We start from the raw sequence: 22282 nt of genomic DNA, 5'->3' as shown, positions 1-22282 counted from the left end.
AATAATCTCTACATTACTTATAATATCTAATACAATGTAACTATCATATCAACAGTTGTCATACTGTATTGTGTTGGGAATAAGGACAAGAAAAAGGTCTGTACATCTTGAGCTAGAGACACTTATTTTCCCAAATATTTCCAACCCACATTCGGCAGATCCTGCAGTACCTGAGGGTACAGAGAACCAAAAATGTACAACTTTCATCTGTAACATCTCCCAGTGGAGTAGCAGTAGAAAATTACTTCTGACTCCTAAGTAGTGGAGAGAACGCCTACCTCTTAAAAGTGAAAACTGCTTGTTTTTCTTATAAAAAGTTAATTTCTCATTACAAAAAAAGCATCCTGTATCCAACTTAGTCCATTATAACTTATTCTCTAAAAACTGAGAAATTTTTAACCATTAAAAAAAAAATCTAGAGATCAAACATAAGTGATTTAAAGTTCCTCTTTTCTGTATTTGTCTGAAAGCATTAGAAAATCTGCACTCTAAATTCTTCATGAACTTTGCTATCTATTCTCTCTTTAAAAAGAAAAAAAAGAAAAACCATACCACTTACCTGCTTCTTGATGACAATTTGGAAACAAATCCAAAGGCTAAGGCCAAAAGCAAAGCCCAAGTAAATGTAAAACCTGTTTATCCATAATGATAATAAAGGTGAGGAGAGGTCCCACACATCCAAGGAAGGATCTAAATTTAAAATGATACATACAGGTCATTTTGTTTAAAGTCACATATTCAAAGGTTTCTATCCTTGTTTTAAGAATTCCAAAAACAGAGGCCGGGGATTTAGCTCATTGGTTCTGCTGCCTGCCTCACAAATACAAGGTCCGGAGTTCAGTCCCCTGTACCAAAAAAAAAAAAAGAATTCCAAAAACAAAACCAGCCTTCATAATCAACAATCCAGCTAAGAAATCTAATTTTAATACTCCAATAAAACCACTTAATGGATAATTATAAGTTGATTTTGTTGTTATGCTTACTCCCTAGGTAAAGCTTAAAACAGTAGTAAAAGTTCTTCCCCTTTTCCTATTGCAAACTATAATACTTGTCATCCGAGGGGGATTGATTCCAGGACCTCGAAAATACCCAAACTGACAAATGCTCAAGACCCTTATATAGAATAGTGTAATATCTCCATATAACCTACGCACGTCCTCCCGTATATGTTGAAATAATCTCTACATTACTTATCTAATACAATGTAACTATTATATCAACAGTTGTCATACTGTATTGTGTTGGGAATAAGGACAAAAAAAACTCTGTGCATCTTGAGCTAGAGGCATTTGTTTTCCCAAATATTTCCAACCCACTTTTGGCAGATCCAAATTGCAGTTTTTAAAACTTTCTACTTCAAAGAAATGGCAAACAAACATATGAAAAAATGTTCAACATCACTGGTCATTCGAGAGATGCAAATGAAAACAACGCTGAGATTCCACCTCACTCCAGAAAGAATGGCTGCTATCATGAAATCAACCAGTAACAAATGCTGGCGGGGCTGTGGGGAAAGAGGAACACTGCTCCACTGCTGGTGGAAGTGTAGACTGGTGCAACCATTGTGGAAATCAGTATGGAGATACCTCAAAGAACTAGGACTGGAAGCCCCATTTGACCCAGCTATTCCCCTACTGGGTATCTTCCCCAAAGAATTAAAAGAATCATACGGGGCCAGGGATTTAGCTCAGTGGTTCCATCACCTGCCTTGCAAGTGCAAGGTCCTGAGTCAAATCCCCAGTACCAAAAAAAAAGAAAGAAAGAACCATACCACAATGATATATGTGCACCCATGCAGCCCAAGTGCCCATCAATTGGAGACTGGATAAAGAAAATGCGGCTTTTTTATAAAATGGAGTACTACCCAGCCATAAAAAATGAGAAATTAGAGACATTTATAGCTAAATGGATGCACATGGAAGAGATACGCTTAAGTGAAATAGGACACACGTGTAAATACTGAATAGTTTCTCTAGTGTGAGAAACTGAAAGTGTAAATAAGGACTAATGGGTATAATAGATAATATGAAATAGGAAGAAATGGGGCAAAGGGGAAGGCGAAGTGGGAGGGGTAGAGGAAAGGAAAGAAGGGAAAGGAATTAATATGAGAAAATGAAAAAATGGAAACAAAGTCTTTATAGATAGGGAGGGATGGGGGGATTGAAGGGAGGGCAGGGGGGAGGGTGAAAAATAAGAACCAAGAGAGATTATGTAAAGGTGCAAATTTCCAATGATGAATGTCATTATACTGTATACCTAAAATGTACCAATAAAATAATTTTTTTAAAAAAAACTTTCTACTTTGAGCTAAGTCGCTAAGTTGCCCAGCCTGGGCTCGAACTTGCGATGCTCCTGCCTCAGCCTCCCAGAGTGTTGGGATTACAGGAGTGCTATCACCTGTGCCCGACGCTACCGCATTTGTAAGTACCTTCGGCTGCTAGTTAAGGGCTCTCTAAAACTGGCCTCGACCCCTACTCTGAAAGAAGGCGCGCCAGGTCCTGGCCGCAAATACTGAAGCTGGAGGCGACTTCAAAAGGCGAAGCCTGAAACCTAGCGACGGCAGGCGCTGCAAGAAGGAACCGAAAGCCCCAAGCACATGGGAGGGGAAGGGTTGTTCTCTCTGCCTTTTATTTGGGGTGAGAAGCTCAGTTTCTCTCCAAGCGCACCCCTGGCCTCAAAAGGCAAACGCAGAGCGCGGCTCCCCTCGCCCCGGCGCGACCGTCCCGAGCTGAACACCGCGCGACCTCTGAGGGGAGGAAGGGCAAGGGCGCCTCCGCTCCCGCCAGCCAGGGTCCCTTACCCATTCTCCTCAAAGGCCGGGTCCCGCAGGCCGGAGGGAAACCCGGGCCTCGAACCTACGAAGGCTGGTGGCCGGCCTGAGGAACGGAAGCCTAGCAGTTACCGCTCAGCATCAGTTGTGTTCTGAGCTTTCAGCGCCGGGGGAAGCCATGCCACTTGCAGGCCCGCCCGGATTGGCCGGCGCGGAAGGAGACGGGCCCAACCGGAAACCCAGAGCTCAAGGAGAGGATGACAAGCTCTTCCAGAGCCACTCTGATTGGCTCATAAAGGAAAGGGGCGGGCCCAGGGGAAGCACGCCCAGAGCTCTAGGCTCAAAAGCCAGAACGGAGTCCTGCTGGGATTGGCTCAGAGAGGAAAGGGGCATGCTCAGAGGGAAGCACCGCCCAGCGGTCTAGAAGTGCCTCCCAGAGCACCTGGCGACCATAGGGAGCGTGCTTCTAGCGGCCCCTATTGGCTCAGATTGGGAAGGGGTGGGCCCGTCAAGAAATGAGTGGCATTGCGGGGGAGAGTGAAGGAACACGAGTGTAAGAGGGCAATAGTAGAGTCCCAGTGTGCAGAGACTGTAGAAAGCTATGATTTAGGGGAGAAAAATTAAAGTATGATACTATGCTACTCCATGTTACTGAGGAATTATGGTGAATCTCGTTGGATATCTCTGTTAAAGGTACACGCTCAAGTATTTAAGGCTAAAAACATAACGTGATTTAAAGTACTCCAAAGAAAAAGGGGGAAACAAACTAAGAATGGCAAAGTGTTTCCAATTGTTGAAGCGGTGTGATGGGGTTCGTTGCGCCTTTTTCTCTACTTTATGTTAAATTTTTCCCTTACAAGGTTAAAGTGGGTGTGGCCCCTGAAGTCTGCGGAACTGTGCAGCAATAGTGCTGTGTTTCCACCCGGCCACTAAACATCCGCAACCAACCTGTCAGAGCTCATTAGCTAAAGTAAACACGTCATGAAAGAGCGCCTCCCATTTTGGGGTGCGGGAAGTTGTAAAAAGCCATAATGCGCAGGCGTAATTGTAAAAAAAAAAAAAAAAAAAAAAAAAAAAAGCCACAGTGCGCAGGCGTAGTTGCTCACTGCCGCGCCCTGTGACGTCTGCTCAGTAAGCCAGCCCCCCCGCACTGTGGCGGAGGTCAGCAGAGTAGAGGCTCCGCGCGCTGTGCGGTCGTTCCAGCAAGGTGCGCGCGGGGCTGCTCTGGCTTGCCGGACCTGAGATCCTTGAGCAGCCGCCATGTCGATCTTCACCCCCACCAACCAGATCCGCCTCACCAATGTGGCCGTGGTACGGATGAAGCGCGCCGGAAAGCGCTTCGAAATCGCCTGCTACAAAAACAAGGTCGTCGGCTGGCGGAGTGGCGTGTGAGTGACCACGTCGCGCGGCCTCCCGGTCGCCGAGTCGAGATGACGGCCAGGCTCAGGGCTTGTCAGAGGAGGGGAAACCTATCCCTGCTGCGGGCGGGAGAGGTCGCTGTCCTTCCCCAGCCTGGTGCCTGAGCCAAGGGCTCTTTTCTTTAGTTGGTTCAGATTGGGCTACTGGGTGAAAGCTACAGCCGTGAAGTCCTACACTCATGGTCCTTTTCCCGAGTGGTGTTACAGATGCGATCCTAGTCTTCCAAATACTGTCTTCGTTGTCGTACATCTGATGTCGGGATCCAGGAGCCCCGGGGTCTGTCGCCGAAGTGCGTAGAGTCTCTGCTGCCGCAGCCTGCCCTGACCCACCCCGGGTTCCTGGGGAGCCAGTGACGTTTGTAATTTTCTCCAGTAAATAGGAACACAAAGGGGCTCCGCGTTTTGAAACTGCTCCCTCCACACTAAGCGTCTTTTCGGAATCTGTTGTCTCTTGTCATTGTCATTGCTCTCTTAAACTTAGATGTCAACGCATATCCGGGAGTCAAGTGTATTCACGTACACCTATGTTTCCTGCCCCCCTCTCCTCAGGGAAAAAGACCTCGATGAAGTTCTCCAGACCCACTCGGTGTTTGTAAATGTTTCTAAAGGTCAGGTTGCAAAAAAAGAAGATCTCATCAGTGTGTTTGGTACAGATGACCAAACTGAAATCTGTAAGCAGGTAAATGCTGCCACCTACAACATTCATTTGTATCAAGTATCCTTTTGGGGGAGTGGGACAGTAACAAAGTGAAGTGCATAATGTCAGCTGGTTTGGTTTGGCTCATTCGTTGTTTTTTTGTTTTTTGTGTTGGTTTGGTTTGGTTTGATTTGGTGGTAGTGGAGATTGAACCCAGGGCCTTCAAGCTGAGCTTACATCCCAAGCACTTCAGTATTTGGAGACAGGGTCTCACTGAATTGCCCAGGCTAGATTGGAACTTGTCTATCCTCCTGCCTCAGCCTCCCAATGTGCTGGGATTCCAGACATGCATCACCACACCCAGCTACAGTATCAGTTCTAATAACAGAGAATGTGTGTTTTTGTAAAACACCTCCAAAACTTAACATTTTCTAACAAATTACCTCATTTTGCATAGTTGCGTATTTTTATTATGTGGTATATGAGTGACAAATGAAATTTTTAATCAAATTTCTTTGCTAAGATTGCTCCTCCCCTTCCTGTATCCAATCCTCAATAAGTGAGTTTGAAGCACAGTATAATACAGTGCTCGAATCACTGTCTGTCAGTGACTAGAGAGGAAGAAAGTTAATTTTCTCCTCATGCTAATTCTTGCGGTTATTTAACAAATAATGTGTGGTAAAGGAATATGTTGCGTGAGTTTATTGGGTTTGTTTTTTCAGATTTTGACTAAAGGAGAGGTTCAGGTGTCAGATAAAGAAAGGCATACACAGCTGGAGCAGATGTTTAGGGACATTGCAACCATCGTGGCAGACAAATGTGTGAACCCAGAGACAAAGAGACCATACACTGTCATCCTCATCGAGAGAGCCATGAAGGACATCCACTACTCAGTCAAACCCAACAAGAGCACAAAGCAGCAGGTGAGCAGCGCGGAACGTCTCCAACGCCAAAAGAACAGATTGCATGGAAGCAAGACCTTTCGAGGGTCATTTTAACTCCTCTTTTTAGATTTTTTTGTTTATACTAATGAATTTACCATAAAAGTTGCCCCTGTTAGAGTGTACAATTCATTCGTATATTCACAAAGTTTTAGAACCCACATTTCAGAACCTTCCCTACTACATAATTTGGGAAATTTCCATCATACTCCCTCCAAAGAAACCCTAACCCACCAATTGTTCCTTCTCCCACCTCTCCCACACAGCCCTTGCAGTGATCCACTGCTTGTCTCTACAGACTTGTCTACTCTGAACACTTCACATAAATGGAATCAGGCGATATGTGGCATTTTCAGGATCCCTCTGTGTTGCAGCATGGATCAGTACTTTTTTTAAAAGTTTTTTGAGACAAGGCCTCACTAGGTAGTTCAGTCTGCCCTTGAACTCACTATGGAGCCCAGGCTAGTGATCATCCTTCCTCAGCCTCCCAAGTGCTGGGATTACAGGCATGTACCACCAAGCCTTGGCTACTTCATTTTTTTTAATGGCTAAATAATACCCCATTGTATGGCAGTACCACATTTTTTATTCATTCACCAGTTGGTGGACATTGGTTTGTTTTCATTTTTCAGTTACTACAAATAATGCTGCCCCCAAATTCATTACAAGAGATTATATGGACGTATTTCTTTTTTTCTTTTTTGGTACCAGGCATTGAACTCAGGACCTTGCACTTGCTGAGCTACATCCTCAGCCCTTTTCATTCTTTTATACATGGATGTTTAGTTACTTTTCTTGCTGCTGAGACAAAATACCCTATACCCACAAGTTAAAGGAGGAAAGGTTTATTTCAGCTCACAGTTTGTAGAGGTTTCAGTCCATAGTCATCTGGCTCCAAGGCAGGGTGGCATGGCAGAAGGGCATCGCAGAGGAGAAACAGTCCATGGCAGGGTAGACAGAAGCAGCAAGCAATAGCAGCAGCCTTCCCTGTGTCCCTTTGTATTCCATCCAGGCTACAAGCCTACTGATTGGTGCCACCCACACCCAGGATAGGGCTTCCACTATCCAAACCAGAACTATACTAAACCAATTTAGTTCTCACACACCCTTAATCTCAGCATCACTCCAGCCACCTCTGAAAAAACCCCACATATGAGTACTTGAGGCTTTGGGGGACATCTTGATACAAGCCATAACACTGGGTCTTATGGTAACTATACTTAACCTTTTAAGGAACTGCTAAACTATGTTCCAAAACAGCTGCACCATTTACCTTCCTACTATCAGTGCCAAAGGCCTATGTCCTGTGCAGTACTTGTTCTGTACTGTCCACCTTCTTTATTGTAACCATCTTGGTGGTATCTTCTGGTTTTGATTTGCATTTCCCTAATACTAGTGATATGAGCATATTTTCATGTGCTCATTGGTCATCTTGGGAGGAAATTATTCAGATTGTCTTTTTTTTTTTTCTTTTTTCTATTTTTTTTTTTTTTTTTTTTAGCAGGGTCTCATGTAGTTCAGGCTGGCCTAAAACTCAACTGTGTAGCCCAGGCTGGCCTCGAACTCATGGCAATCCTCCTGCCTCAGCCTCCTGAGTGCTGGGATTACAGGTGTGGCCAGATTCCTTCCCCATTTCTTAATTGATTATTTATCTTTTCACTGTTGAATTGTAAGAGTTCTTTCTAGATTCTGAGCAGTAGCTCCTTATGTGTTTACAAATATTTTTTCCTATTCTGTTAGGTGGTATCACTTTCTTGATAATGTGTTTTTGAAGCACAGAATTTTTAAATTTAATGATATCCAATTTTCCTGGGTTGTTTTCAGTGAGTACCTATGGTCATCTTGTAGCCATGAAACCATTGCCTAATTCTATTAGATAGATGCTGCTTTGTCTGTGTGGAGATGGAGAGGAGACGGGGTAGAAAAAGGATCAAGATTTGATACATGTAAGAACCCAGTTCCCCATGATGCATGTATTTAGTATGTATCACAAACATACACTAAAGCTTTCAAACAAGTAGCTGCTTTAACACTTTATAAAATAGTGTGGCAGCAGCAGTAAAGAAATTGCGCATGTTCTCAATTTTGTCCTGATAGGCTTTGGAAGTAATAAAGCAGTTAAAGGAGAAAATGAAGATAGAACGCGCCCACATGAGGCTTCGGTTCATCCTTCCCGTGAACGAAGGGAAAAAGCTGAAAGAAAAGCTCAAGCCAATGATCAAGATTATAGAAAATGAAGACTACAGTCAACAGTTGGAAATGGTAGGATGAAAATACTCTGATTTCTTTGCTTCCTGCTACCCAGATTATTTTCGAGTCATAAATGTGTAACAAACATTTAGAAGTTGTGGACAGTAAGTTGTCCCGAGAAATATCTCACCTAGAAGTAGGTTAACTTGACAATTTCTAAGAACTGCATTGTACTTAAGCACACTTAAATTTTTTGTAAACAATAATTTAACCACAAACCAAATAAAAAAATCTTATGTTGGTCATGTTCATTTTAGATGACAGAATGAATGTTACAGTGATCTTCTGTTATGGAGCAATAGAAATAAAGACTAAAAGTTGGTCAAACTTGTTTACCACAGAACATTTTAAAGAATCCATATTAACACATTAATGAGCTGGTTATAAAGCCAGGTGTCAACGGCACATACCTGTAATGCCAGCTGTTTGAGAGGCTGAGTCAGGAGGATCTCCAGTGCAAGATAGCCTGCAACATGGCAAGACCTACCTTTGAAACAAAAGCAAAAAAAAATAGTGAGCTATAGAGGAGTGTTGGGTATCATGAAACAATGTATGTGACACTATTTGAAGTTTTCTTTTCAAAATTTTAGATGTGCCTTCTAAATAGGTCCTCAAAGTCTTTTTCTGTTTCACATGTGGAAGTGATTTCATTGAATGAGAAAATCTAATGCTAACTTTTAGAATGACGAAGACCACAATCTTCCAGTCCCAACCCTTCTTTTTACAAGTGGGGAACCTGGTATTTGGAGGGAAGGGGTACTGTGTTTTCTTTGTGGTGCTGGGAACTGAACCCAGGGTCTCAGGACCACTAGGCAAACGCTGCACCAAAAAACAGCACCCCAAGCGGGCAAAGGCTTGAGGCAGGAGGTTGGTGACTTATCACAGAGCCGGTGTGGACACTGAGGGTGGAGAGCGGCTGGGGCCCAGTCTCTGCCCTCCACTGGCTGCAGTACAAGAGCAGACAGGGAAGCAGCACATCTGCCCGGAGGACACCAGGCCGAGTTCGCTCTGCTACGTTGGGTGGCTCAAGGCCGACACAAGTCCACAGCTGTGTTAAATGTTTCAGGTGTGCCTCATCGACCCGGGCTGCTTCAGAGAAATTGATGAGCTAATAAAAAAAGAAACAAAAGGCAAAGGTTCTCTGGAAGTCCTCAGTCTGAAAGATGTGGAAGAAGGAGATGAGAAATTCGAATGATCTTCGTCAGCTCTGCACCTCAAAACACTAAACCAGATGGCTTCGCTGCTGACGGCACTTATTTCTGGGATTGGCCAAAATGTGCTCAAACTATTCAACCTTTTCCATCTCAGATTTAACGTCTACATAAGTATACTGTGGGAGTGATTCAGTTTTAATTGTAAGTTGGGGGTTTAGACAAAAGTATAAAAAAGCAAGAATACAAAGTGCAGAACAGCATTTTGCTGCTGTCTTCTGCCCTCTGAGCTTTCCACAGTGAAAGTTGAGACACCTCTGGTGAATAAAAAGTTAAATTTTGTACCCTGTGTAAGTAGAACAATTTGGGGGATATGTCTGTGATAAAGGGAATATCTGGTGGAAAAGAGAACATATGACTCATTTGTATTTAATGAAATCTGCATACAGGGTTAACTACTGTATCATGTGCTAATATAAACATTCAGTGATGACTTTCTGATTATCTGAAAATAGATACACTATGTGCAGGACTTAAATAATTCCCATTGAACATGCTGCCAAAACTTAGATTATTCTTGGTAAAATATAGTCATTTATAGCTAATTCTTAAAGTTTATAATATATATTAATATAGCTAAAATTATACATAACCAATAAAAGTTGTTTTTATTAAACTATGGCTTATTTTAGACACTTTCCTAACTCTCTTGCTTCTTTTTTTTTTTTCTTTTGGTACCGGGGATTGAACTTGGGTCCTTGCGCTTGCGAATCAGGCAGTGAAACCACTGGGCGGAATCCCCAGCCCTGCACGTTTCTTCTTTTTTTTCCCCTAACTCTCTTTTCTCTGCCTCTGTGGTTGGGCTGGGGAATTATTAGTGGTAAATAAACCGATATGCAGTCCTGTTCTGATCAGCTTACTGAATAGTATTTGGGATGTAACTAATTTTAATTAGTTTACTATTTAAGACATCTGAGTGGAAGGTGCAAGTTTTTTATTTATCCTTAAAAGATGCATTCTAGAATATAAATTAGGTTCACTGAAAATAAACATCCAGGTGTATTTTGTGCCCAGCAATGTTCGGTTTTTAACTGAAAACCAGAATTCTTGAACAGGTTCTGATTTTATAAACACACCAAATTCCCTGCCAATACAAGGTCTCAGGAACGTTCTTCACTGTCTTCTGTTAGTGCTCAAAGAAATAGTGTTGTTTGGTGACTCGGGAATGAACAATTTCTGTTAACACTGACACTGGACTGCTGTTGATAGTCCTGAGAAACTCCTCATAGCTTCAGTTTCACTGTGTGCAGGGGTTTGTTCTGGTGCTGGGATTGAACCCAGGGCTTCTCACACGCGTTCCCACTGACTTACACCACCAGCCCCTACTTTGCTTGTAAAGCTTGGCTAAACTTGGAATTGCTGCTGAGTGTGGTGTGCACACTCCCTACTCGGGAGGCCAAGGTGGAAGGATCACTTGAGTCCAGGAGTTCAAGACCAGCCTAGGCAGCAGTGAGACACCCCACCTCAAAAAGAAAAAACTTGAACTCCCAGGAGAACTTTTTTTTTTTCTTAGTACACACTTGCTGAATATAGTGATCACATTCATCATGGGGAATTTGTACCTGTACATAATGTATCTTCTTTTTTATTCCCCCTTTTCCCTTCCCTTCAACCCTTCTACCCTCTCAATTCACAAAAGCTCGTTTCCATTTTTTTCCTTCAATTGTTTTTTATGTTTTGTTTTGGTTTTTTGGTACCAGGGATTGAACTCGGGTCCTTGCGCTTGCAATGCAGGCAGCGGAACCAGCGGAACCACTAAGCTAAAGCCCCAGCCCTCAATTGTTTTTTTTAATCCCTATTCCCTGCCCCTACCCCTGCCCTTGTTCCTCTTCCCATTTAAGTTCTTCCTACTTCCCAATATCTATCCCCATTTTGCTCCCTACACTTCTGATTTCTCACTCAAAAGAGTTTGATATTTAAACTTGTGATGTGATTTATTTCACTTAGGATGTATCTTATCTAAAAATATCTCAAGTTTATGCTTCTTTATGCCAGAGTAATACTCCACTGTATATAAATGCCACATTTTCTTTATCCATTGATGGGCACAAGGGCTGTTTCCAAGATTTACCTATTATAAATTATGCTTCTGTAAGCAAGTATGCACATATCATTGTGGTATGATGCTTTTAACTATTTCAGGAAGATGCCTAGAAGGGCAATAGCTGGGTCAAATGGAACCTCTAGTTTGAATTTTTTGAGGAATCTCCATACTGATCTCCATAGTGGTACCAAGTTTACACTCCCACCAACAATGCAGAAGCGTTCCTTTTCTCCACAGCCACCAGCGTTTGTTATTGATTTCTTTTGGTTTTTTTGTTTCTCAATGGTTTTTATTTTTGTTTTGGTTTCTTGTGTATGTCATTGACTGACCTCTTTTTTTTTTTTTTTGGTACTGGGGATCAAACTCGAGTCCTTGGGCCTGTGCAAGGCAGCAAAACTACTAAGCTAAATCCCTGGTCCAACTGACCTCTTCAAGATAGCTATTCTGGAGTGAGATGAAATCTTGGTGTTGTCTTAATTTGCATTTTTTAATAACCAGTGATGTTGAGCATTTTTTTCATGTATTTATTTCCTGTTTGTACTTTTTCATTTTAGAAGTGTCTATTTGTTTCAGATCCCCACTTTTGAATTGGGTCTTTGAATTTGGGGGGGCTCTGATTTTTTTGAGTCCTTTATATATTCTAGGTAGTAGTCCTTTGTCTAAGGAGTACTTGGCAAAAAAAAAATTTTTTTCCCATTTTGTGTGTTGTCTCTTCATTCTGCTGGTAGCTTCCTTTGCTGTGCAAAAACTTTTTGATTTGATGTGACCTCATTTGTTGATTCTTTATAGTATTTCCTTTGTGATCAGGGTTTTGTTCATAAAGTGTTTGCCTACACCTATGTTTTCAAGAGTTTTACCTATTCTATCTTCCATCAGCTTAAGTATTTGTTTTTATTTATATCTTTGATCTATTTCAGTTTTAGTTTAGTGTGTGGTGAGAGATATGGGTCTAGGTTCAATCTTGGGCATGTGGAAAGCCAATTTTCCTAGCACCATTTATTAAAAACTGTCTTTCTTGCAGTGAAGGTGTCTGGCTCCTTTGTCAAAGATGAAGTGGTTGAGTGTACTTGGAGTTGTTTCTGCATCTTCTGTTGTGTTCCACTGATCCTCAGGTCTGGTTGGGGGTTTTTTTCCTTTTTTGGTACCAGGGATCGAACTCAGGTCCTTGCGCTTGCGAGGCAGGTGGCCAAACCGCTGAGCTAAATCCCCGGCCCATGGTCTGGTTGTGTTTTTTTGCCAGTACCATGCTCTTTTATCATGGTAGCTCTGTAGTGTAACTTCAAATCAGGCATTGCAGTACCCCCAACCACCTTGTCAACAGAACAGTTTTACCCTCTTGTGCATCAGAACAGTATTCGGCTGTAGTAAGATAAACTACCTACAAATACCTAAGGGTAAATGATGTGGGTATGAAAACATGAAGAAAAAAAACAAATTATGAAAAATTAAGCAATGGAAGATGTGAAGAAGGTGTAAGACTGATGTAACCTATTAGAGAGTAAGGGAAATGTACTGGATAACAGTAACAGAAAAAAATGAGAAAAAGGATGAATAATAGGGAGTAGAAGATTAAACTAGCAAAGAAAAAAACACCAAGGGAACAAGTTGAAAGAGATACCATGAAAAGGAGAGAATAAAAGCAGGACCTATTCAAACAGCTAAAGTAATAAAAGAAAGGTACCAGGGCCGGGGATTTAGCTCAGTGGTTCCACTGCCTGCCTTGCAACCACAAGGTCCTGAGTTCAAGCCCTGGTACCAAAAAGAAGGATATCTTTAAATTACTTTTCTCTTGCTGAGACAAAATACCTGATACCCAAAGTTAAAGGAGAAGAGGTTTATTGTAGCTCACAGTTTGTAGAGGTTTCAGTCCATAGTCAGCAGTCTCCAAGGCAGAGTGGCATCACAGAGGATCAAAGCAGCAGAGAAGCAGCAAGCAACAGCAGCAGCCCTCCTTCTGTCCCTTCAGTCCCATCCAGACTACACCTTTAGGGCAGGTACCACTCACACCCAGAGTGGGGCACCCTTCATCCTAGCATCACATCATGAATCAATCCCAGCATCACATCCTTGATCCAGCCACCTCCAAAAAGCCCCACCCATGACCAGCAAAGGCTTTGGGGGAATATCTAGACACAAGCCATAACGGAGTAACAGGAAAATGGATGGTAAAACTCCAAACTCCGCCAAAATATTTTTTTAAAATGTACCAATAGAGCAAAGCAAAATAATGGGTTAAGAAAGGAGGATTTAAAAACAAAAAAATTCCTACATACTTCCAAAGGAATGTTTTTTGTTTTGTTTTTGGGTGGTCCAGTCTGGCCTTAAACTCACAGCAATCCTCCTGCCTCAGCCTCCTAAATGCTGGGATTATAGGCATGCGCCATCATGCCCGGCTACCAGAAGGTTTTCTTCCAGGGACTGCAGTCTTTAACCTTACAAGTCCCATTCCTCTTTTCCCCTTTATAGTCTGTGTGCAGGTTCTCAGTTCCAGGGGACCCCTCTCCATAAACTCCTCTTTGTGGCAACTGTCCAAGCTGTGGCATCAGCCAGGAAAGGTGTGGGGCATTGGATGCTGAGGCTCCTGGCATGGGCTCCTGCTGGCTGAGGACCAGCCCTGGGTGCCCAAGGTACATTCTGGTGTCCGTGGGAGCAGCTCCAGACACCAGGCAGAGGCTTGTGTTGCTTTTGGGTCCCCAAGGAGACCCAGGAGTGCCAGGCCTAACGTGAGGAGATTCCAGCAGGCCCAGTGAGGGCATAGAGTGCTGGGTGCTATCTCACAGCCGGCCACTTCTTTTTCCAGGGTCCAGCCCAGCCAGAATCTCCAACACTGCCGTCACTACACATAGCACATCCCACTTTCTCCAGCTGCATACTTCTGCCTGAGCTCTTGGTTTTCCACTGTGTATTTTAACTTATTTACAGTTCATACCACTGCCATCCCATGAACCACCCCACACAGGCCACTCAATGCAGGCCAAACACAGCACATTTCTGGTGCACCACCAACTTTATAGGTAGAAGATTTTTATGGACCAGGGTCTATCTGGATATGGCAAAAATGTACACAATAGTGGATGACTTAGTTACTTTCTCACCTGCAACTTAAAGGAGGAGAGGTTTATTTGGCTCACAGTTTCAGTCCATGGTTGGCAGGCGTCAAGGCAGACAGAAGGGTGGAAGGGCTTGGGTAGAAAAGAGCTGCTCACATCATGGGCAGAGAGAGAAGGGAGGAACCACAGACAAGGAAACACGCCCCCAGGGACCCACCTCCAACCAGGCCCCACCTCCTGACACCCCATTCAGCTAGGAACTCATCACCAGGTAAATCCACTAACGAGTATAACACCCCATGACCCAATTACCTTCCAAACACATGAGACTTTGGGGGACATTTTTTTTTTGGTACTGGGAATCGAACTCAGGTCCTTGCGCTTGCGCAGCAGGCGGCGAAACCACTGAGCTAAATCCCTGGCCTGGGGGGCATTTTAGATCTAAGCCGTTAACAGTAGGTAAGATTGATCACTCCCTTTTCCATTTCCCATGGCACTTTGTGAACTGCATGTCTGTGGTACAGAAAAAGGAGAGGGGGTAAGTATGAAGCTTCTGCCTCAGCTTGATCCTTTCCTGGGTGGAACCTGGGCCTCCTGGAGTCCCAGAGGGACAACACTGGAACAGGGCCATCCTCATGGACCCAACTCCTTCCCTACTGGAGGGGCAGAGTCAGGGTAGAACCTCCTTAGACCCCAGCATCATCTTGACCTGTGGGCCATTTAAGCAAAATAGAGTAAAAGATGTCCGTCACGGGGTGGATGGTGGCCTGTCAGGGTCAGCAAATGACAGCAGCCCTAAGGGCCTGGGATAGGCTGGGAAGTTAAAAGCTGAGGCAATCAGGAAATTGATCTTGGGCAGAATGCTGGAGGCTTGGTTTTCACCAGGCTAATACCACCTCCTAGGGGTTAGATTGGAAATGTAAGGGGTTTCTGGTCATCATGCGAGTGGCCTGCTTCTGGAAAGGACACATTACCATACAAAGATCTGTCACGTATTTGACATGGCTTCAGAACTTATCCAACATTCTCGGAGAGATGAAAACTATTTACAATCATTTGAGCCTGCAACAAACTATTTTTTGCACATTTCAAACATCGTATTTTCCAGGAATGCAGCTAAATTTGCTGTGGCACTTACAGAGTAGAGCTGTCCCACTCACAGTGGCTCTCTCCCAGGCACACTGTTATCATTTGATAGACTTTCTTCTAGGATGATAAAAGTTTTCAAAAGAGGGGTTTGGGACTGATTAGATTAAGCTCAATGTGCCAGAGGAGGCTAAGGGTCTGATGCCCAAGGGTGTGGCAGCTGCCCAGCACTAGTGGCCCCAGGCAGTACTGGAGCAGGACAGCATCCAGGACCGGGGAAGAAGGGAGGGTCGTGTGCCAGGCAGCAGCCACTGCAGGGCCCAGCATGCCGGGCAGGAGCACCCTGGGCATCAGAAGAGGGTTTCTACAAAGCCAAGGCTTGGGAACCAGTCAAGGACTGGCTGCAACGTACAAAATGTGATCAAGAAGTACTCTAGCTAGGCATGGTGGCACACGGCTGTAATCCCAGCACTTGGAAGGCTGAGGCATGAGGATCACTGCAAGTTCGAGGCCAACCTGGGCTACATAGCAACACCCTCTCAAAAAAAAAAAAAAAAAAAAAAAGTACTCTAAATGTTTAATTACAATATAAGACATATTCCCATGAATCCTCCCCAAAATCCTCCCCATCCCTTTGAACTCACTTATCATCAAACTACTCTCTGAAGCAGGTCTGGAAGTCCTCTTCTGTGTCCCTTTACATACATGCGTGATCAAAAATGCACTGAACACTGCTGCCAAGTGCAGAAGGGCAGGCTCATAAAAACATGAGTATGCTCTCATTCACCTTATTCACTGGATCCAGCACTCGGTGGCTTCTGGCTCTTCCCAAAGTCAAGCTCTCTATGAAAGGGAAACATTCTGAATCAATTCAAGACACTGAGGCACCCAGACAGTGCAACTAAAGACCCTCATGAAAGAGGACTTCAGAACTGCTTCAGAAAGTGGCAAGAACGGTGGGATAAATGCATGTGAAGTGAGTGGGATGATTCTGAGGGGCATTCACGGCTGTGTGTCTGCTTACTGTAATAAATTCTTTAAAATGTAAACAATCATCATATGTTTTAACCACACTTCATGTATGTACATAAACAGCCTCCATGGGAGTCTCTCATAAACTCGATGAATGACTGAGATACCATCACATAGGCATGAAGATACCATGACTCCTGTGACAACCAGAGCTGGAGGGAGATAGTCTGTTGTTAGCTCTCATTGCCTAAAAGGCGGCCAGAAGGACCCCCAAGTGGTGCTCCCAAATACCTGCACTGACCACCTTCGTTATACCAAACATGTATGAGCGCCAGGCAGTTCCAAATGGCTGTATTAACCTGTTGAATCCTCGTTCATTCAACTGGTTACTCAGCCTTAGTTTTCCAGAGGCACAGAAAGGTGAAGCCCCTTTAGCTGACCAATGTTAATGGGCCTGGAGGAGTGAATGCCTGGAATGCAATCACTGAATGCACTCTCTAATGCTCCAACCTACCAACGCTGTGCTTCGGGCTGAGGAACTTCTGTCCTTCCTGGACCTGTGACAGACCAGCTGCCTGCCGGGCCTCTCACACACACATGCCCCTAGGCCACTGTAGATGTGGTGTGCAGGATCTTGTCCTGGGGTGGGGGACAAGCCCTGATAGGACTCCCCCTCCTTCCATCCACCAATGAGCCAGGGCCCTAAGCACCAGGACCACACACAATGTCTCCATCTGAAGCCCCTGCATCTCTCCAGGATGCCCTGTGACCTCCCCAACTGAGTAATGGTCATCTTCGCTCAGCACATCTGCCATCGGACTACTTACGTGTGTTCATGGGCAGCCGTCCTCCTTGGAAGGTAAGAACCAAGACGACAAGCATTTCGTCTGTGAACCTCCATATCCCCAGCCCCAGCAACCCTGACCAGCACAGCAGAGAAACCCAGCAAATATTTACTACTGAATGACCAAAGCCATTCAATGAAAAGAGGCTGGATATCAAAACCAAAACCCACCCTGCCCTTTCCCCTGCATGCGGCACAACTGCCATCTATTGTTGCAATTTTCAAACCACTCTCATCTGTCCAAGATCAACCACCAGCATGCTGGAAGAAGTTTGGGGTATTCAGAGGTGGAAAGGTGGGCTCCCCAAATGGGCCATCTTTGAAGCAGCAGCTAAGCTCATAATGCACCTGACGCACCACAATGCATTCATTCCGCGGTTCTGCAAGTCCTAGCCTGTCTGCAGGAAAGCCCAGCTGGAAAAGGAAATGGTTTTAAAGTGAAGCCTCTAACTGGAGAACTTCATCATGTCAGATTTTACACAGGCTGTGTAATGCAGGAGGGAAATGCAAGCTCACTCTCCGCAGCTTAGTCTGCATGGTAACAGAGACAGACTTGCACACGCAAAGACACAAGAGTTCAGTAGGGGGTGTGGCCAGCACAAAGGATTCCAAGGCAAGAGAGGAAGAGGAGCCCCAGCAGGAACAAAGGGCCCATTAAGGTAGCATCTTGCTGTACCTGGGCCTTGGACTGAGCTCATGCCTCTGCCATCTACTCGGGCTGAGGGAAGGGACAGGTGCATCTACCCACTAGAAAAGGGAGGAATTCACATTCGTAAACACAGTCTCCCTTTAGCAGCGGAAGCTGTGGCGGCTGCCCTGTGTCGTGACAAAGGATGGCCGTGCACACAGGCACGACGCAGCAGGGTAGGCGCCTGCAGCTGGCACCTGGAGACCCTCGCACACCACAGGTGCTTTAAAATGCTGTGCCTATTCAGTGCTCCCTGTCCTGCTGTGTGCTTTCTACTTCTGCCTTCTGGCAGGGTGTAGGCCTGGTCCCAAGCATTTGTTGGTCTTACCAACCACAAGAGGTTCTGTGCTTTCGGGGAGAAGACCTATGTCCTGGTGAGGACACACTGCCAAGCCTCACCCTAAGGACAGGCGACACTTCAAAAGGAAGCTACAAAGCCCCTCAATTCTTACTGCATACGCTCTTCCTTACAGAACGCCCATCAAGCCAGGCATGGTGCCACATGCCTATAATCCCAGCACTCCAAGAGGTTGAGGCAGGATTCCAAGTGTAGCCCAACCTGGCCAACTCAGTCACTCAGTGAGACCCTGTCTCAAAATACAAAAAGGCTGGGCATGCAGCACAGGGTGAAGGGTCTGGGTTCAATCCCCACTACTGCAAAACAAACAAAACCAACAGAAACGCAAAAACCCACACATCCACCAGACTAGCGGAACAGAAGACACAGCAAATAAATCTTGATGTTTTATTCTGTAAAGCACATATGCACATATTCCAAACACAGAAATTAATCAGGGAGTGAATGCCATAACAGATCAGCTACTGACCATCATGCAGCAAGTAAGTGGAATGGATCCGCTGGCCCTCGTAACCCCATGGTGCCTGCAGGAGGGTTGAAAAACCAGGATGCTGAATCCCTACACACTGCCGAAGAAAATGCAACCAAAATGGCAGGTTCCTAACGATGCAAGAAAGTTACAAATAGAATCAAAACTGATTCAAGTCATACAGTGAAAGGACAAAAGGAAAAAGGAAAGAGATCAATATGATCTGAAACAACCATTTTAATAGTTAAGTTGCTGACCTTTCATTGGCCCTCCAGTCCAAGGTGCCTTCAGACGAGCCTATGCACGGCAGGGCCACCCCTGAACGGTAAACCGGCCTCTCTGGAGCCACAGCTATGGACGGGCCCTGCACGCACGGCCCAGCAGTAATGGGTGCCCTGCACTTCCTGGGGTGCTGTGGAGGCCTCTTCTAGAGCCATGGCCTCCCCGTTCCCCACCTTCCTTCACACACCTGCTTGGCTCTGTGTTCCCTTAAGATCTTTGAGAATTACCTGCTGCAGTGAATGTTGGGTTTTAACCTGTGCGTCCTGGCCTCAGGACAACTCATACTGTCCCGGCAGTTTTGGCACATTCTCATGCCTAACAGTGTTTCTCCCCTGGCTACAGATTCCAGCCATTCCCTGTAATTAAAACAAGGGCAATTAATATCTGCAATGAGCTGGACTGAATAAACCAGTGAAACTGATTTTTTTTAACTTGTCTTTTACCTGTTATATTACTCTGCTAATTATGACTATCTCTATAACTCCACTTCACTGGGACTTTACTAATTCAGTAGCAGCTTAATCTAAAGTTTGATGGTTCTAAGAATACTGACATTTCTAAATGCCAAGCCAAATGGCTCTTTCTGAATCTTGTCTCATAAGGGTTTCAAAGTCTCTAAAGAGAAAACTAAAATAACAAGTTAACCATACATCATGTAAGCAAATCATATCATACCAAAAAGAACAAGAAACAAAAAACTGGTTAGACAAGTATGATCACTGCACTTGAAATATATTAAGAAGAAAAAATGGAATACTAACATATCAAGTAACTACGGTGATTATTTTAACAATCCTCAATAAAAGCCCACAATTGTTTTCCATTCAAGAATGCCTGGGGTAAAATGTTCCAGACCGACAAATTTCAGACTGTGGGAACTCTTAATTTAGAGCAGACCAACTACAGGGCCACAGTGCTGACTGACAGTCAAGCCTAAGGTCTTATCTGCCCTCCTGCTATAACGCTGTGTGAGAGAACACAGACAACATTAACAACAATGACTTATTAAGGCAAAGAGCTGTCAAGAGAAACAAGTAACAAGAAAGGACTGGAATAGATAAGGTATAAATTTTTTAAAACGAAAGAAGATTAGAGGGCAAAAGGACTGAGAAGCTAGATGACCAAAATGTTCTAAGAAAAATTCTTTCAATTGTCCTTGATAAACAGCAAATCCAAATTCCATTCCTTCAGATTTTACAGGCCTTGTCTTCATTGTGTCACAGATCTAGTAGATGCCATCTTTCTTTTGAAGATATTAGTTGCATAAAAATAAAAGGAAAAGTTTTTTTAAAAAAGAAAAGGGGCCAGGGATTTAGCTCAGTGGTTCCAGCACTTCCCTCGAAAGCGCAAGGTCCTGAGTTCGATCCCCAGTACCAAAGAAAAGAAATTTTATCTCCTTTTCAAAAAAAAGAAAGAAACCCTTTCATGAGTTTTAAACCAAGTCCTCATTCGTTCTTTCCACACTGCCATGTGCATGCTGGAAAGTAGGACCACTAACTGCCTCTTCGACCTAGGGCCGTTTACCTAATGTCTAGGCCCTTGGGAGTGAGGGAGCTGCTTTAACTTTTACAACAGAGGGGAGAGAGAGGGGAAAGAAAAGAACATTCTATGCCAACTCAAACAAGACTGAGCTCCTCCCCGTCAGCATGGAAAATGAAACTTAGATCTTTACCATCTAGGTGAATTTTAAATATTTAACTTTTTACTCAGGAGAAAAGCACAAGTCTGTCCTAACTAGAGTAGTATTAAAATCTATTTTAATTTTTCTTAAAAAAAAAAAAAAAAAAGACTTAGGTATGTTTCCTGGCAAGCAAAATGAAGAAAAGGGTATTATTGTTGTTACTATGATTATTAAGCCACAGACACATAAAATCCACAAAATGGATTGGTGGCTTTGGAAATGCAGTATCATATCAAAGGTGCAGACTGTTTCAAACATTTTGTACATATTGGGCTGAAACAAGAACCAAAGCAAACCTCAACCCTACCAGTGAGGAATCACGCCGTGCCCCTGATGAAAACATGACCTGCTCTGTGACACGAGACCCTCGTGTCCCCTCTTAGTGTTATTCGGTGAGGTCAAAGGGTTCTGGCCGCACCCAGTGCAAAGCACGTGCATCACTGGACCAACTTCTGAGTAGGTTTTTATAAATATGTACAAATCAGTTACAGGCACTTGAAATGTCTTTGGCTGGAATAACCCAACACTGCAAGATCATGTGTTTGGAGTGGCCAGGCCCTGGCTTAGGTCAGCAGGCAATGACAATGGTTCTTTCAGTCTCTCTCCATAGACGGGGAGGTGTGGGATTGATTAGGCGTCAGCCAAAGCCACCTAGAGGAAAGCAAGACAGGCAATCTGGTCACACAGGAAGCCTGGGGATTTCAGCCCCAGGGCCACCCTACCCAAGGCCAGGCCAGACTAAGGGCATGGATCTACCAGGCAGGGGAGTCACCACATCCCTAAGAAAACAATGCAGTCCAGGAAGGAATGAACAGAAATCCAGGTTCTTCTGCAAGAAGCAGGCAATCTGTGCGACTCCGATGCTGGGACAGAATCGACTTTCTAAACTCTGATGGGCACTGTTACATGATTCTCATGCCAAAAGACGTGGAAGCAAGGCACCCCACCCAGGGTAATTCAAACAACTGCCTTAGATAAGTATGTAGACAAGTATGTGGTTGAAAAATCCACCACAATGCAGGCTGACCATTGTTTCCAGTGACAAGTCAGGAACTAATTTCTCTGGGGAAAAGGTAACAACTAACTGAGATTTCTGAACACAGAGAACTCTAGCAAACACAGAACCAAGAACATCCACTGCTCACCTTCTCAGGGCAAAATTCAGGATTGCTCTGACGCAGTTTGCTGGGTCTGCCTTTGATCACAGCATAGCAAAACATTGTTATCACCATCACGAAGAGGAAGTAACTGGTGTGCATGAGGTGCAAATTTATCAATGAACGGTCATCCTAAAGTGAAAAAGAGAAAAACAGAAACATCTGCAACTGAGTTACTGAATGATTTTAATGCTGGGCTTCTGAAGACAGGATTCCCAACCTTCAGAGTCGATCAACTTTCATGCCCAAGCTGGAACAGGAAGTCTCTCCTTTTGTCTCCAAACTGCAGAGCCCGGCTCTCATTAAGTGAAAACATGGTATTTCCCATGATCTGTTAGGGACCCCCACATTGCCAAGCCCACCACTGAAGCATCCTCTCCTACAGTCTTCCACAGACTCACCTTTAACCTCTGCTCTGCCCTGG

At 44.3% G+C, this 22282-nt stretch overlaps 3 protein-coding genes across 9 annotated transcripts in view; 1 reads left to right on the top strand and 2 right to left on the bottom strand.

Annotated features, from left to right (window-relative positions):
- LOC101713541 (S-adenosyl-L-methionine-dependent tRNA 4-demethylwyosine synthase TYW1) overlaps positions 1 to 3009 on the bottom strand; it is a 195536-nt gene extending 192527 nt beyond the window's left edge. For 3 of the 4 annotated variants that reach the window (XM_087195739.1, XM_087195742.1, XM_087195743.1), the window contains exons 1-2: positions 2801 to 3007; positions 560 to 690 (exon numbers count right to left, since the gene is read on the bottom strand). In XM_087195739.1, the coding sequence (XP_087051865.1) occupies positions 560 to 690; positions 2801 to 2804 (135 nt within the window). In that variant the 5' untranslated portion in view covers positions 2805 to 3007. Of the gene's footprint in view, positions 1 to 559; positions 691 to 2800 lie in introns of all 4 variants that reach the window. The other variant, XM_087195741.1, reaches the window with a different exon arrangement.
- Positions 3010 to 3877: 868 nt separating this feature from the next.
- Positions 3878 to 9865, top strand: Sbds (SBDS ribosome maturation factor). Its single transcript, XM_004840000.4, has 5 exons — positions 3878 to 4158; positions 4738 to 4867; positions 5548 to 5748; positions 7864 to 8028; positions 9083 to 9865. Exons 1-5 carry the CDS (start codon positions 4031 to 4033, stop codon positions 9209 to 9211), a joined length of 753 nt encoding a protein of 250 aa, XP_004840057.1. The 5' UTR covers positions 3878 to 4030; the 3' UTR covers positions 9212 to 9865.
- The window catches only part of Tmem248 (transmembrane protein 248), a 40569-nt gene continuing 25505 nt past the window's right edge, over positions 7219 to 22282 (bottom strand). For 2 of the 4 annotated variants that reach the window (XM_004839999.4, XM_021254338.2), the window contains exons 6-7: positions 21847 to 21990; positions 18643 to 21352 (exon numbers count right to left, since the gene is read on the bottom strand). In XM_004839999.4, the coding sequence (XP_004840056.2) occupies positions 21332 to 21352; positions 21847 to 21990 (165 nt within the window). In that variant the 3' untranslated portion in view covers positions 18643 to 21331. Of the gene's footprint in view, positions 16251 to 18642; positions 21353 to 21846; positions 21991 to 22282 lie in introns of those variants that run through there. The other 2 variants (XM_087195756.1, XM_087195755.1) reach the window with 2 other exon arrangements.

The sequence above is a fragment of the Heterocephalus glaber genome, unplaced genomic scaffold (assembly GCF_053883595.1).
Source record: "Heterocephalus glaber isolate CG9 unplaced genomic scaffold, H.glaber_assembly_v1.0 deba00001610, whole genome shotgun sequence".
Lineage (NCBI taxonomy): Eukaryota > Metazoa > Chordata > Mammalia > Rodentia > Bathyergidae > Heterocephalus > Heterocephalus glaber.
The sequence above is the reverse complement of the archived record's forward strand: the minus strand, read 5'-3'. Positions and strand labels throughout refer to the sequence as shown.

What these genes read in the sequence shown, in the direction of transcription:
- Sbds (XM_004840000.4), top strand. Translation starts at nt 4,031, where the DNA reads ATGTCGATCTTCACCCCCACCAACCAGATCCGCCTCACCAATGTGGCC. An exon ending in GTCGGCTGGCGGAGTGGCGT is followed by an intron (nt 4,159 to 4,737) that starts GTGAGTGACCAC and finishes CCCTCTCCTCAG; the next exon opens with GGAAAAAGACCTCGATGAAG. An exon ending in ACAGTCAACAGTTGGAAATG is followed by an intron (nt 8,029 to 9,082) that starts GTAGGATGAAAA and finishes TAAATGTTTCAG; the next exon opens with GTGTGCCTCATCGACCCGGG.